Source organism: Rhinatrema bivittatum, chromosome 1 (genome assembly GCF_901001135.1).
Source record: "Rhinatrema bivittatum chromosome 1, aRhiBiv1.1, whole genome shotgun sequence".
Taxonomy (NCBI): Eukaryota; Metazoa; Chordata; class Amphibia; order Gymnophiona; family Rhinatrematidae; genus Rhinatrema; species Rhinatrema bivittatum.
This window is the reverse complement of record NC_042615.1, coordinates 501,484,958-501,501,438: the sequence shown is the minus strand read 5'-3', so window position 1 is coordinate 501,501,438 and position 16,481 is coordinate 501,484,958. Positions and strand designations below refer to the sequence as shown.

Here is a 16,481-nt window from a genome sequence, read left to right as displayed (position 1 = left end):
TTGGGCTGCAGAAGGGGCAATATTGTTTTTAAGGATACCATCTTGAACTTTTCCTTTTTCAAATATTTGTTCAAATCTCGGAGGTCTAGGATTGGGTGAAACCCCCTGATTTCTTGGGAATGATGAAGTATGGTGAATAAAAACCCTTGTTGTGGGCTGATAAAGGAATGGATCGGATGGGCTCCCTGTTGTAGCGATTGTATTTCCGTCGCTAATTGAGACTGATGGCTCTTGCAAGTTGTTGTTACCAGATGCGAAAGCGGTGGTAATTGCGCAAATGGTAGCTGGTACCCATGTTCTACTATCTCTAGCACCCAGGTGTCTGACGTTATGGCCGCCTGTGCCTTTATCCTTGATGTAATTCTGCCTGGCGGTGTTACAGATTGTGGTGGTGGCCTCTGAATCCTTAAAAAGATTGGGACTGTTTGGCTGGAACAGATGGTTGTTGTGCTGTGCCGCGTTGAGATCTAGCATGACCTCTTCCCCTTTGCAGTTGCAGATTCTGCTGTCTAGTCTGCTGTTGGTAGGGTGTGGGCCTGTAGGATGAGTAGGATCTGTATAGATGTCTAGCGAAAGACTGTCTACGTCCTGATGGAAAATATCGTCTCGGCGTCTGATAGGATGATGGGGTCACTCGAGACAGGACAGCCACTGCTTGTTCCTTGAGATTCGCTACCGTCTCTTGAAACTAGTCACCAAAGAGGTTTCCCCCTTTACACGAGAGGTTAACTAATTTGCTATGTGTGTCCTCCCTAATTGCACTGGCACGTAGCCATGCCATTTGGCGAGCTGCAATCGCTGTTGCCGATGACCTTGAGGGGGTCTCAAATGCCTCGTAAACTGTCCGAAGTAAGTGACAGATGCCCTCTTCAATGTCAAGAAGGGGCTGTTTGGATTGCGTGGATATGTCCGAGGTGAACAGCAAGCCCTTAACTGCCTGAACACACTCATAGATATATTGGAGTATATAAAATTGAGGCTGACTGATTCTTGCAGACAGCATGGAGGATTGAAAAATTTTTTTGTGCAAATTCATCCAGACAGCGATTTTCTCTACCTAGTGGGGCCAACTTCAATTTTTTAGCCTTTTGCATGGCTGACTCGACCACTATGGAATTGTGCGGTAACTGTGGTTGTGTGTAATAAGGGACTGCTGCATGCAGAACTTTAAATCTGCTTTGCGTGATACTGGCGCCGTGGTGAGTGGTGTCTCCCACGTCCTTTCTAAGACTGCTTCCAGGACTGTGTGTGATGGTAGATATGTCGGCTCTGCCAGTAAATCAAAGATTTTAAGGAGGCCTAGGGTCTCTGATCTAGGATCCGGTACTTTTTGTACAGTTAACTGGAGGATGGAGCCCACTTTTTCCCAAAAACTTCGGGTTTGATAGGTCCTCTCCAGGGGAGAGTACGGCTCCAGAGGGTCATCTGGTAGATCCGAAGGATATCCCGTGGATGTGTCTGGGGACGTCTGAGGGGAGTGAAATGGTACCAAAGATGGTGGAAGTTGTACTGGTGGAGACGGACTTGGTGGAGGGGTTTTCGTTATGGGGTCTGGTGTTGGCTCCCTCGATGTTGACGCCAATCGGGTTGGACTGGACCCTGGCGATGGAGGGAGAGTAAAAGCAGATTGTAGGGAGTCAAAGAACCCCGAAAGTGCTTCAGATAAGTTTGAGAATGCCTGCTGAGCTTGAGGCGGCATGCGAGGCTTCGATCGTCATTTCTTGCGACCTGGAGATATAGCTGCTACTAAAATATCTTCTCCTCCTTTTCCCACTTTTTGTGGTTGGGGAAGGAGGTCCTTAGTCAGTTTTCTCTTTTTTTGTGAGAGGTTCTTGCAAGGTGTGGCTTTTTTCACTGTGTGAACATCTGTACGAGAGTTCAGAGTACACCCTTGAGCTAGATGTGGTGGAGGAGAAGGAGGAACGGGATGGTACTTCCATGCATTCGTCTGATGAAACCTCTCGTGTCAATTGTCCTCTTGATAACGGCGACTGTTGAAACGATTGAGGACTTGAAGTGATGGAATGGGTTCGCTTTGGATCCCATGAGTGGCCCTCCTCACTGTCTTGAGACCGATGTCTACCCTGCTTGCTTGGAAGAGTAGTCCCCACCTCCCGTTGTTCCTTTCCATCCGAAGGTAGTAGCCAAATGTGTCAAGTCTTTCCTCGATATGAGTCGACTTCGACTTTTTTTACCACTGCTATCTTTTCTTTGATTGGCATTCCTGCTTTGTGGATCGAGTCCCACGGTGTTGGGATGCCTTGCGTCGATCTATTCATAGATTGCTTCTCTGCAAGTGTACCTTGCGTCGAGTGATGAGTAGTAAGCACTGGTGTCGAGATGCGCATCGGTTGTGCATCGTGCGTCGATTGCTTCAGGCTGTCAACAGGCTTCGGACGTGGCGCGTCGATTGCTTCGGGTTTGACGCTATGCGTCGATGACCGCACTGATTTCGACGCTGATGGTCCTGCTTTTGGCGCCAATTGCGCACGTTCCAGCGCCAACTGCGCCGTGTCGACGCATTCTTCAATCGGCTATGTTTCTCTGCCTGCGTTGTCAGTAGTTGACTCTCGTCTTTGCTCTTCGACCCCGATTGGTCCCAATGGGGTCTGTGAGGAGACCTGTGGGTTTTCCTGCCTCTGGTGGTCTCTTCAGGACTGGAGGGCGGGATAGGCCTAGAGAGGGGTGGCTCCATAGACGCAGCCCATCTTACCTGTGGGCCTGTTTTTTTCTGGCCCTGGGGAAGAGTGTGCTTCAGACGGCGGAGCATAGGAGGCCCAAGCCCGTGCCTTTAAAGCTTCAATTTTTTGAGCCCATTGTCGCTGGGCTCTTAGGGACATTTTCCCCACAGTGTTCACAGGTTTTCTGTGGATAATCTGGTCCTAGGCACCTATAACATGGATTGTGTCCATTTGTGATGGACATGATCTTGCCGCATGAGCACGGCTTGAATCCAGACGTCTCTGTGACCTTTTTGACATTTTCTAAATCGTAATCAGAAATATTCGCTGAGGTGTGCGAAGCGCCGCGTGCGTTCCCGCGCATGGAAAGAAACAGACTAAGGAGATTACTGTTTCCTGCGCGGGAACTCACACGCAGCCGCACAGAGCAAAACTCTGTTTCCTTCTTAGGAAGCTCCGCCTCCCGGGCCCTGATCGACAGTTCCCATGACAGACATGAAAGCATGGCTAATTCAGCCCTGCTATCGACGGGAAAATAACTGGACAGCTCCACCATATGTGGAGAAATGTTCTACTTCTCCACAATGTCTCCAACAGCAATCACTAGTAGATGGGTACATACATTTGATGCGGGCTGGTGTAATGTATCACCTCACTAAAAGTATGAAGCAGTTTTCCTGCTGTTGTGTCAAATTAGAGCATTTGCTGGCCGATGTGTGAATACAATCCCACATCTCAGTATCGATTGGGTTTCTTTAATTCTAGGAGGAATTTCTTTTTACATTAGAGGAAAGGAAACAAAAAAAAAATTATTAAAGAATTCCAATGCATTTCTAGTTAATTTAGTAGATCGATCCTAGCTCCTTTCCACCTTCTCTACTGTCTTCTAACTCACAACTTCAGGAAGAAACAATCCAGATCATCCATGCCTAGTTATTGCATAGTTTTCAATTTCCTTGGCTAGCATTACAAATAAATACATCAACTATACAAATAGAGCAGAAAACCTTAGGAGTGCCCTTCAAAGAAGGTAGGAGAATCAATATCAAAAGAATTTACTATATGGAGCACTAACAGAAGTAGCTCCCTGCATTAGAAACAAATGAAAAGAGGAAAAGAAAATTATTCCTTACCTGCTAATTTTCGTTCCTGTAGTACCATGGATCAGTCCAGACGGTGGGTTATGTCCCCCGTCCAGCAGATGGAGTCAGAACAGAGCTCGAGGGCACCGCCTCCTATACCAGCGCACCCCCTACTGGAGCTCAGTATCATGAATAACAAAGCCCAAAGAGCAAAACAAAACAATTTGGATCAAAAAACCTGACGTAAGTCAATAACAAGAACAAGAAATAGGCACGAACCCAAACGAGGTCGCCCCAGTTAACTTGTGAGGAGCTGTACAACTCTGATAGAGAACCAGAGAAGAAGAGAGACAGAAGACGCATAAGATTCCGAGCAGGAGCGCACAAACCCAGAGTGGTGGGCGTCTGGACTGATCCATGGTACTACAGGAACGAAAATTAGCAGGTAAGGAATAATTTTCTTTTCCCTGTACGTACCAGGATCAGTCCAGACGGTGGGATGTACCCAAGCTTCCCTAAACCGGGTGGGCCCTTGAGAGCCCTGCTCGGAGAACCTGATCGCCAAACAGCGCAGGATCCGAAGGCGGCAGGTGTAGCCGATAATGCCGAGCAAAGGTATGCAACGACTTCCATGTCGCTGCCCGGCAGATTTCCTGTGGAGAGACGGACAGGGACTCCGCCCAAGAAGCAGCCTGCGAGCGCGTAGAATGAGCCCTGACGCCCGCAGGAGGAGTACGCCCCGCTCCGATATAAGATGCCGAGATGGCATCCTTGATCCAGCGGGCAATCGTTGCCTTCGAAGCGGAGGAGCCCTTCTTAGGTCCCGACCAGAGCACAAAGAGATGATCGGAGATCCGGAAATCATTGGTAGCCTCCAGATAATGGAGCAGAACACGCTTGACGTCTAAAAGACGAAGGGACCTCTCTTCCCCTGGCGGAAACGCCGGAAGTTCCACCGTCTGGTTCAAATGGAAGGGGGAGACCACCTTCGGCAGGAAAGATGGTACGGTACGTAGAGAAACTCCGGCCTCCGAAAGGCGGAGGTACGGTTCCCTGCAGGAGAGGGCCTGCAGCTCCGAGATGCGACGGGCAGAAGAGATCGCGACCAGAAACACCGTCTTCATAGTGAGGTCCTTGAGGGAAGCATCCCGTAGTGGCTCGAAAGGGGCACCCACCAGGGCCCGGAGAACTAAATTAAGGTTCCACGACGGACAGGGATCCCGAACCGGAGGCCGGAGATGCTTGGCACCTTTCAGGAAACGAGATATATCCGCTTGGAGAAGCAGAGAAACCAGTGTCTGTACCAGAACATTCAGGGCCGCCACTTGTACTTGAAGAGAATTGTATGCTAGGCCCTTATCCAGTCCGTCCTGCAAAAATTGAAGGATCAGAGGAACCGTTGCTTCCGTCGGCCGGATCCCCTGACCGACACACCAGGACTCGAAGACCTTCCACACTCGCACGTAGGCAACAGAGGTCGAGGGCTTACGAGCCCTAAGCATCGTAGAGATCACCGCTTCCGGATAGCCTCGGCGTCGGAGGCGGCGCCGTTCAAAAGCCAGGCCGCTAGACAAAAGAGTGCCGCCTGCTCGAAAAATACCGGACCCTGGTGTAGGAGCCGTGGAAGATGACCCAGACGGAGTGGACCGTCCACCGCCATGTGAACCAGATCCGCAAACCAAGGCCGCCGCGGCCATTCCGGAGCCACGAGAATCACAGGACCGTGGAGGTTTTCGATGCGTCGAAGAATCTTGCCCACCAAGGGCCAGGGAGGAAACACATATAGGAGCTGGCCTGCCGGCCACGGTAACGCTAGGGCATCCACCCCCTCTGCGCCGCGCTCCCGTCTGCGACTGAAGAAGCGCGGGGCCTTGGCGTTGAGGGCTGTGGCCATCAAGTCCAACCGTGGCGGTCCCCAGCGCCGAACCAGGAGGTCCATCGCCTCGGCAGAGAGAGACCATTCGCCAGGGTCCAAGTGCTGACGACTTAGGTAATCTGCCTGAATGTTGTCCACCCCGGCGATGTGGGAGGCCGCGAGACGAACGAGATGGAGTTCCGCCCATTCCATCAGGAGCGTGGTTTCCGCGGAGACCTGCTCGCTTCGCGTTCCGCCCTGACGATTGATGTAAGCCACTGTGGTTGCGTTGTCCGAGAGAATTCGTACTTCCCTGTCCCGAACCAGTGGTAGGAACCGTTGAAGCGCTAAGCGCACCGCCCTGGTCTCCAGACGATTGATTGGCCACTTCGCCTCCTCCGGGGACCACATCCCCTGTGTGGCGCTCCGGCCGCAGACTGCACCCCATCCCACGAGGCTGGCGTCGGTTGTCACCACCACCCAAGTGGGAACGGCGAGCGAGATGCCGCGGGCCAAGTGAGCCGGAACCAACCACCACTTCAAACTGTCCCGAGCCGACTGAGGGAGAGGCAGAATCACCTGATACTCCTGCGATACCGGTTTCCAGCGAGACAGAAGGGACGCCTGCAGAGGTCGCAGGTGAGCAAAAGCCCAGGGCACCATGTCGATGGTGGAAGCCATCACTCCCAGAAGCTGCAGATAATTCCACGCTGTGGGATCCGACAGGGCCGCGAAGCGGTGAATGTGCTCCCTCAAAGAGATAGCCTTGTCCGGACGCAGGAAGACCATGCCTACCTGTGTGTCGAAGGTTGCTCCCAGAAAGTCCAGGCGTTGCGATGGAACGAGAGAACTCTTGGGGAGGTTCACGACCCAACCCAGGGAGCGAAGCACTTCCAAGACTCTGGCCACCGAGTCCTGTCCATGAGAGAAAGACTTTGCCCGTACTAGCCAGTCATCCAGGTAAGGGTGCACTAGTATACCCTCCTTCCGGAGGGCTGCCGCCACTACCACCATGATCTTGGTGAACGTCCGCGGGGCCGTTGCGAGCCCAAAGGGTAGTGCCCGAAACTGGAAGTGTTGACCAAGAATCTTGAAGCGTAGATAACGCCTGTGGTCCGGATGTATAGGGATGTGCAGGTACGCCTCCGTCAGATCCAGGGACGCCAGAAACTCGCCCTGGTGGACTGCGGCAATCACTGACCGCAGAGTCTCCATGCGGAACCGGCTGACCCGCAACGAGCGGTTCACCTCCTTCAAATCCAGTATGGGCCGGAACGACCCATCCTTCTTGGGCACCACGAAGTAGATGGAATAATGGCCCGAGCCCACCTCTGCGAAGGGCACGGGAACGATAGCCTCTATGGCTTGTAGCCGGTCTAGTGTTTGTTGAACCGCCATCCGCTTGAGGTCGGAGCCGCAAGGAGAGAAGAGAAACCTGTCCCGAGGTAGGCGGACAAAATCCAAGGCGTAACCGTCTTGGATGGTGTCCAGGACCCACTGGTCTGAAGTAATCTTTACCCACTCCTCGACGAATTGTGTGAGTCGACCCCCGATGGTCGGACAGGAGGAGTGGGCTGGTCTGGCATCATTGAGCAGATTTGGCGGGGGGGTTCCCCTGCCCTGAGCCCTCCCTCGAGGGCCTCCGGCCTCGAAAGGAGCGCGACCACGGCTGTGGTCTACTGGAGGTTGTCCGAGAGCTTGGTTGTCGGTAAGATCTGTAGCGCCGTTGTGCCCGAGCCCTGGTTCTGGTGGAGGCAAAACCCCGATAAGGCCTTTGCCGATCCTCGGGCAGGCGATGCACTGAGTTTTCTCCCAGAGACTTGATGATCTGATCCAGATCATTTCCGAAGAGGAATTTCCCCCGGAAAGGAAGGGATCCCAGGCTCGACTTAGAGGAGGTGTCCGCAGCCCAATTCCGGAGCCACAGGAGTCTACGAGCCGCCACCACCGACACCATGGACCGAGCCAGGACGCGAAAGAGGTCATACAGAGCATCCGCCCCATAAGCGATGGCAGACTCCAGGCTGTCAGCCTGAGCGGCTTCGTCCGGCGGCAACTGCTGCGACGTTAGAAGCTGTTGGACCCAGAGAAGACTGGCCCTCTGGGTCAAAGAACTGCACATGACGGCCCGCATCCCTAAGACCGACACCTCAAAAACCTTCTTGAGGAACGTCTCCAACTTGCGGTCTTGCGTGTCCCGTAGGGCCGTGCCACCAGTAACTGGGATCGTAGTTCGCTTAGTCACTGCCGAGACCGCCGAGTCCACCTTTGGAAACCGGACGAGATCCAGGAAATCTTCCGGCTACGGATATAATTTCTCCATGGCCCGGGAAACCCTCAAGGACGCCTCCGGAAAGTCCCATTCCCCGGTGAGGAGCTGTAGAAAAGACTCATGGACTGGGAACGCCTTGGCTCTAGGCCTAAGGGCAGCCAGTACCGGATCCCCTTTCTTGGAGCATGTCGCGACCGCTGGGGCCACAGGGGCCGGGGGATCCGGCGGTGGATCAAGATCCAGTTCCTGCAGAGTCCGTTGCAAAAGATCTTCCAGCTCTTCCTTGTGGAAGATGCGCAGAGCTCGCGGGTCGTCGCCCTCGACTTGTCCCTCCGCATGTGCAGGATCCGGAGGGTCCGAGGGGTCATAGCCCAGAGGGAGAGCCGCTCCCATCGCAAGTGGCTGGGATGGCAAAGCTGAGGACCCTGCGGCCGCGCCAGGAGGAACCAGGGGCCCGGGGACTGAAACCGCGAGCTTGGAGATCTTGGGTGCCGGAGGTCCTGTGGCAGCAACCCCCGGGTCCGCCAGTCCCTGTAGATAGGCTGTGTGCATCTTCAAAATGAAGTCCGGCGAGAAAAACGGCAGCCCGGGTGAAGCCGAAGCAGTAGAATCCCCTTGTGGTGGCCGGGCTGAGGGGCCCTCTTCAGGGCCTCGGTGCAGGCGGGGGGCGCCCCGAACTGTGTCCGCCGCATCCGGAGAGAGTACCTCAGCAATATCTCTCTCTAAAATGGCCGCCGTTCCCGCCACTGACGAGAACGTGGCCGGCCCGCGCTTCCCTGGCTGCGGCGAGAGGGGCTCTGGGCGCGAACCCGCGCCGTGCGCGGCAGTGTCCCCATCGGCGAGACAGCGCGAACAGACTCCCTCGGCCGAGATATGAGACCCTGCCTCGCCGCAGGTCTCACAGCGAGACAGGCGCGGCATACTAAAAGGATGCCGCTACGGGGAAGCCTCGGGGGGGGGCCGACGCTGAAAAAACACCGCGGGGGGGCCTGAAGGCCAACGCCACCCGTCCGACTGGTCCGTGGGCGCCGGCGGGAAAAACCGCTGCCGGCGCGCCCAGGCCCGAGGTAGAATTCGCCGGGCCGCGGGACCGGAGGACGTGTGCAGGAGCCGGCTAACCCGGCAAACACAGCGCGAAAGCAGCTGAAATCAAAGACAAACACACACTTACCCGAACAGAAGCAAAGTAAGCTGCAGGAGGAGACAGAAACAGACAAGCACGCCTCCTCAAAATTACTGACAGGCAAAATACCTTTTTTTTTTTTTTTTTTTCAATAGCTTGATCCAAATTGTTAAAGACAAAAGAAAATGACAGGAGAGACTCAAAGTAATGAAAATAAACTCAAACCCTGTCACACTGGGGAAGCACTGTTTCCCCAACCCACATCTGCTGGAGTCAGAAAGATACTGAGCTCCAGTAGGGGGTGCGCTGGTATAGGAGGCGGTGCCCTCGAGCTCTGTTCTGACTCCATCTGCTGGACGGGGGACATAACCCACCGTCTGGACTGATCCTGGTACGTACAGGGAATTTAAATTTTACAAACAGGACAACATATACAAAGAAGCAAAACTCTTCAGGGTATAACCTCTATATGTTTATTCATTGACATGCCTGTCCCCTCATCCCCCACATTCATTAAATTAAGCAAAGAATCAGATGTGACAATTGCACACCTTGACAAGACCCAGCAGGAGTAACTTTTTACCAGAAGTGCACAAGTACACTAAACTAATTTAAATCAATCCCCACCCCCCATCGCATATCTTCATTTCTAACTCACAGCATCACACCATTTCTCCTTACAGGATAGATCTCACCAAAAATAAATAAGAATAGAGCAGCAGCACAAAATAACTTGTCCCTAGGCTTTCATAACAGACCATGTACAGAAAACGCAAAGCCACAGGATGTACACATACTATTTATATTTGTGAATGTGTGTATTAAAGAGCATTGGGAGGGGGGGGGGGGGGGGAGAGACTCAAGTCCACTACTGATCCATGACAAGGCTTGATTTACTTTCTTGGGGCAAGGAAATGGTTAGTCAAATATGAATTTGTTAAACACGTCCCTTCAGCTGTCACCAAGGAAATTCAGGAATTCAAATACTTTGATGGCTGATGAACTACCCTCATTTTATTAGAAAATAACTAATGATTATACTTTCTGAAAGGCTTAAACTTACATCTTCTTAATGTACTTCCCTGCCATATCTACTTGTCCTTTTAAATAGTTTCCCTCTGACAATTTCTGTTTGCTTTATCAGGCAAAAATAATTAATTTTTTTTTTTAAGGTCACATTTTAACCCCTTCAATATGTTACTTCTGTGCACATCCAAAACATCCCCCCCCCCCCCGAAACTAATAGTGCTTATCACATGCAAATGCATGTTGATGAGGCTATTAGTCATTTGCCTGGGATACCAAAAAAAAAAAAAATGCAGCCGATCCACACAGTTTATGCTCAGAAATTAGTGCCTGCCCAAGGGCAGGTGTTAATTTCTAAGCAGCCCAAAAAAAGCAGAAAATACTGCTTTACTGTACATCCTCCGTCTTAATATCGTAGCGATATCGTAGCGATATTAAGTAGGCGATATCGTAGCGATATTAAGTAGGCAGAACCAAAAAGTAAAAAAAAAAATTTTTAATCTTAAGAATGCTGACGGGTCAGTCAGGAAAATGGATGCTCAATTTTACGAGCATCCATTTTCCTAACCCATGGCTGCACACCGGTAAGGAAAACGGACGCTTGTAAAATTGAGCATCCGCTTTCCTAACCCACGGACAGCGACCTCTCCTGGGCACCCACTGCTAAGGAGGTGCTAGGGGCGCGCTATTGTTCCTAGCATCTCCTTTTTAGTGTGACCCCTCATTTACATACAGTATCGCGCGCCCAGGAGAGGTGGCTCGGCGCACATTAGGAAAGCAGTTGCTCAACACTGAACGCCCGCCCGTTTTCCTGCGGACCTTACAGTATCAGCCTGAAAATGAGGACTGATTAAATTAAACACATGCTGAAAAAGGAAAGCAAAAATATACACAATTTCTGATCTGAATGGGAGAAGTAATTCTTCAACTTTCCCCCCTTGAAAAGTCATCAGTACTACAAATCTCTAAGAAGAGAGAAGTGGAAAGAGTTACATTGTAAGAAACTTTTTAAAACTTGGATTTGGCGTCAAGGGAACCTCCCACCTTGGGATGAGCAGAAACAGACAAGAGGTCAGGCTTCCCAGAAACTGACCTGAGTAAACTGTACCTATATTTCAAACTTTGCCCAGACAGCTAGTTTGAAAATGCTCTACCAAAACCTGCAATGTTCATAGGAATAATGAAAATAAAATACATAGCCTGGATAGAAAAATAAAAGCATTTGTTCTTTTCTAAATTAACAATTTCCAAGTAACAAAATCAAATGCTAGGTTAAGGCTAATTGAGTTATTTCAACAAGGCAGCAAGAAGATGCTGCTTTTTACATGAGAAAGGGTTTAAAGCATTAAGAATGAAATGGATCAGGGCTGGGGTGGAAAATGGCCAAGATGACATCTGTCTTGGCATGCTGGAAGTTTTTATACTTCATGTTGGTGCAACTATTTCCTGGTATCTTTCCCAGATAGAAACGATGAAACAAAGGCAAGCTACAAGTGTTTCTTACTGAACCCTGTATTCTGATACTGGATTGCTACTGAGCTGCTATAGCATCAATGGAATCCTTGCCTGCAGAAATAGCATAGGCGTATCTCAGTCATCACACAATGGTGACCACCTGATGCCTGATTTGGAGTCCATGATTGCAGGATCCTGGAAGGAGCCCTGGTGCATGGTATCAGGCCAAAAACCTCAGTGCAATGACAGGACCAAAGTAAGTAGGGAGGGGATGTAAAATAGAATAAAAAGTTGCCAGGTATTGTTGTGGTGTCAGATCCCAACCCTAATTGTAAATGATCTGGAAGCCCAAAGGAGCAAGAGGAAAGTGCAAGAGGAACTGCCAGGTCAAAAAAAAAAAAAAAAGCCAAAACACAGCAGGGATCAATCCTGCATTATTATCTGAATCACAAAGTCACACACTCCAAATTATATATACAATTACTTACTTCCATCCCAATACACCACAATATAACCAACCATTCACTGAGAAAAGCAGGAATATTGGAAAAATAATTGTTACTTGCACGGGTGATGCAAATTGTTTATAATTTCCACTTGCCTTTTTAATAAAATACAAAAAGGGGAAGCAGCCTCTCCCTTTACTCAAAAGATGCCTGTAAGCCAAGAACAAGTTGCTGAGGGAGTATGACAAGATGCCACTATCTGCTCCTCCTCTTTCTACCATTTTCCACGTGGATTTAAATTGCTGCAACTTTCCCTCCACATAGAAGTAAAGTGATTGTTGCATGAAATGAATTTTAAACCTACCCGTAAAGGGTATGAGCTTCACTTCATTTCTTCTGCTTGCCTGTTACACATTGTGCATGCCCCTGCGAAGACCACTACTTTTTATACCTATGGCTCAAGTACAATATTACAATGAAATAAAAAACAGTCCCACACAGTTGGCTACACCAGGTCTAGCTGACCCCAGACCCATTTCAGTCTGGGAAATAGCAAGCATAAAATACTTTTCAGTGAATATATCAGTTGACAATCATGCTAATTTTTTTAACAAACTTTTAAAAAACCCCAAAAATAGTGCATTATTAGAGGACACAAGGTCCCTTCCCACATACACAATTTTTAATATATTGTATTCCTTTAATTTTGATTCACCTTTGTTTCTCTGGGATAAACGTTTGAAGGAGATTACATTCAGACAAGTTATAACACCCAGATTAGAGCAATATTTTTTTAGCCCAGTAGTTTCCACCTGCTCCTTTCACCTTCAACTAAATTACAACCAACCAATCTATTGCATTTACAAAGCCACAAGCCTTCAATCACAATTAACCAGGGTTTCTTTCCTATTTTATATCCTCATCACACCATAAACCGCGGCTTCCTCTAGAAACCTAACAAGAACACTAAATTTAGCCACTAGATGTCACCCTTGTACAATAACAAGTACTTCACCAGCACAGAATCCCCCAATCCTAGCCAACCTGGGGAGCGGTATATATGACCGAGGAATGAAACCCGGGTATTTCATATGGCAGCAAACAGCAGTTGCCACAGTCACCAGGCTGACCTAGTGCAGTGTTATTCAAAAATTGATCATGCACTTCATTTAGACCCTCTAACAATGAAAAAAAAAACATTTAATGTAATAGAGAGATCTTGTTTGCATCCACAGTACCTCGGAGAGGCATACCAAAAGATCAAAGTAAATACATAACGGCCTACAAAAAATGCCCAGACTGCTACTACATCCAAAAGGAAAAAAAGTCTACTGGACAAAATATCTGGCTACAAAGATCCTCGTTTGGCAGCGGAAAAAAAAAAACCCCACACTACATCGATTTGCATATTCTGTAATCAGAAATGCTCCCTGAAGCCAGTTCATTACCAAGAAGTGGAGAGGGCTTCTTTACAAGGAAGATTTTCAACAGAATCAACGAGGAGAGGGGGCCGTTATCCAGCTACAAGAAATTCTCGAGTCTTATCAGTCTGCTTCCAACATTGCAACAAGGAAGAGGTTCTGCTTAGGAAGAGCATCATGGGCAAAATATACAACTGCATACTACTGAGAACAGGACAGAGTAAGTCACACAAAGCCACAAAGTTAATGTTTTCATGCCCCAAAATGCACTTTTGATTGCATACGCCCCCCGCCAACAAAAAGATTTGACACAGCACGCCGCTATAAAATGTATTTCGCTCTTCTGCCGTTTGAACTCCTCAATAATTACGGGTCTTTGCTTGAAATAGTCATTTGATGAAACATGAAAAAATATTGGGCTGTAGAGTCAAAGAAAACGACTGCCGAGTTCACACCAAGAAAATGAACTGGCATTTTTAAGTAAACCCATTCAGGTAGATAAAATGTGTATGTCTGGATCAAGGAAAAATTATTTTTTGCAAGCATGCAAATTCGATTAAGAACATTTTATTACAGTCAATCATATGCACAAAATGTGTTTTACCGATACCATCTATATAGCACAAAGCACATACTGCAAACATTAAACAAACACATTTTTACCGCACTGTCAGGAAAAATTGTTTCTGCAATGCATCTAATTCAAAAATATGCATATTACTTTTTTTTGGGGGGGGGGAGGGGGGTAGTAGCCTACCCATTCTCCATGAAGGAAGCGGGTGGGTGGAAAAAGTAGGGTTGGGATCAAAGCGTCTGCTTGGAAAATAAAGGCGACAGAGTGAGGTGGAGGATAAGCGCAGGAAAGTCGCAGCAACCTCTCAGCGCGGGGGAATTAAAACTAGAGAGGAGTAGAAGTCACATCCTTCTCCTTAGAGCTACAGAAACCATTCGTTTTCCCCCAACTTTCATGCTCATGCATCCTTCCTCTTCCTACCTGGGGATGGGAGATGTATAGTTTGTACTGTGCACACATGATTACGGGGGGGGGAGCAGGCTATGTATTTTATAGGACTTTAAGTACGCGTGAGGATAAGGAAAAGAACTGTTTTCTATTATGGAACGGGATTGTTATTTATCCCTGTGATGGGCAGGAGAGGGGCGGGGATACATTGTACACTGTCATAGGGGGAGAAGCGTGCGTGTCCCCGTGGCTACTCGTTATTTATCCGAGCGCTACTCACCGGTGTTGTAGACGTGCAGCTCGTCCACGATGCCCTCGTTGCCTCCGCCGAAGACGACGATGAGCTCCTTTATGGCCACGGCTCGGTGTCCGTGGCGGGGTCGAGGCACGGGGCCCGACCAACCCACCACCCGCTTCCAGCGGGGCTGCAGGGGCAGCAGGACACCCCCTACCGTCACCCCGCCTCCCGCCGGAGAGGCCATGGGTGCCCCCTCTAACCAACACTACTTGTTACAATGAACACTTAATTAACAAAAAGTATATAGCACCCTCCTTCGGTAATCCACTCCAAAATAAGAAGGAAAAAAAAAAGATGGAAAGTTCTTAACCAATACACTACTCGCCGCTGCCAAGGATAGGATAATACTATAATAATAATCCACCGACAGAAAATATGAATGAATTCCAAAGAGGAAGAAAATTCGTATTTAAATACTTAATGGTTTATGCCTTTTAAATACTAAATGTATAAGTGACCAATCCCCCCCGCCCCAACAACACCCGCTGTTTGCAAGAATATAAGAAATCACTAGCAGGTAAAACAAAATTGTAAGTTTTCCAGGGTTGCTTTGTCCCCTTTAAAGCATAAAGACAAAGTGGGGAAACAAAAGAAAATATAAAGTAACAGTCCCCAATAATAGCCCACTGCTGACAGGAAAAAATATATAAACACGAGCCGAAAAAAAATCGTCTTTTTTTAAGAAACAACCCAAATTAAAACGTAAGCCAGTCCTTCTCCTCCCCACCACCCGCCAAAAACTGTAGTTGCCAAAGTTATTTTCTTAAATGCAATAAAAGAACCAGAACTTTTATTTTCTAGCGTATGTGAAGTCTTTTTAGTGAGGCAATTCCGAGTCCATGGGAGCCGCCATTTTCTCTTCGGCGCCTGAGGAGAGGAGGAGAAAACAAAAACTCTCGTCGAAAAAGAAGGACCGAAAAATATAAACATATATAAAGATCCAGTCGAATGGAGAAAGTTTATTGTTGTTTTTCATAAAGGGTTTTGTTTGTTTTTCGTCGTCAGACCCCGAGTCTTAGCGAAGAAAAAGGGAGGCGAACGGGCTGAGGGTAGCCCTGGGAGCCGCCATCTTGTAGCCTCTCCTCTCCGTCGCCGTCCGTCAAATACGCGCGGCGCGCGCACACACAAACATACAAAAAAAAAAAGGGACGCTTTTCAAAATGGCGGATCGCATGCGAGGTCAAAAATGAACACTACATACTCTCCGCGAAGTGTGCGAAAAATAACTCGCTCACAATAAAAAAAAATTTGAGAATTAATTTTTCTTGTGGTGGATTCACGCTCCTTTTTTCTTTCTCTTATTTATAAAAAGCACATTTTATCTAATTTTATGAAAAAAAAGTACTTGATTTAAGAGCGCAGTTGCTGGCTTCTTCTTTTCACGCCTCCCTGGAAGCCGCCATCTTGCAACCACTTCAAAACAAACACGAGAAAAGAAACAGGAAATCAGTTTAAAAACAACATATTTGACATTTAAACTGGGGCCAGTGTTCCGCATTAATGCCAGGTTGTTGTTTTTTTAATGAGCACTCCATTGCCATAAACATATGAGAAGGATGGAGGCTGAATAGAGCAGCTTTTTTGTTTTCCACGCCTGCCTGGGAGCCGCCATCTTGTCTGTCCCTAGCTGACGGAGAAAAGAAATGGCGGCTTTAGCTGCGGACCGCAGAAAATGGAGGGAGGAAGAGAGGGGGAGGAGAAAGGACTGAAAGTATCTTCCTTCTTTCCTCCTTTAACATCGCCTGACTCTTTTTTAAATATCCTCTGGGGAAAAATGTTTGGGGTATCTTATTTAACTTTAGGGAGTAGGAAAATATGACACCATACTTTTTTTTTTTTTTAATAATTCCGTTCTGTTTTC

At 48.5% G+C, this 16,481-nt stretch overlaps 1 protein-coding gene across 1 annotated transcript in view; it reads right to left on the bottom strand.

Annotated features, from left to right (window-relative positions):
• The window catches only part of HCFC1 (host cell factor C1), a 465,140-nt gene extending 449,410 nt beyond the window's left edge, over positions 1-15,730 (bottom strand). The window contains exon 1 of the mRNA XM_029609928.1: positions 14,603-15,730. Within this exon, the coding sequence (XP_029465788.1) occupies positions 14,603-14,804 (202 nt within the window). The 5' untranslated portion in view covers positions 14,805-15,730. The remainder of the gene's footprint in view (positions 1-14,602) is intronic.
• Positions 15,731-16,481: the final 751 nt, after the last annotated feature.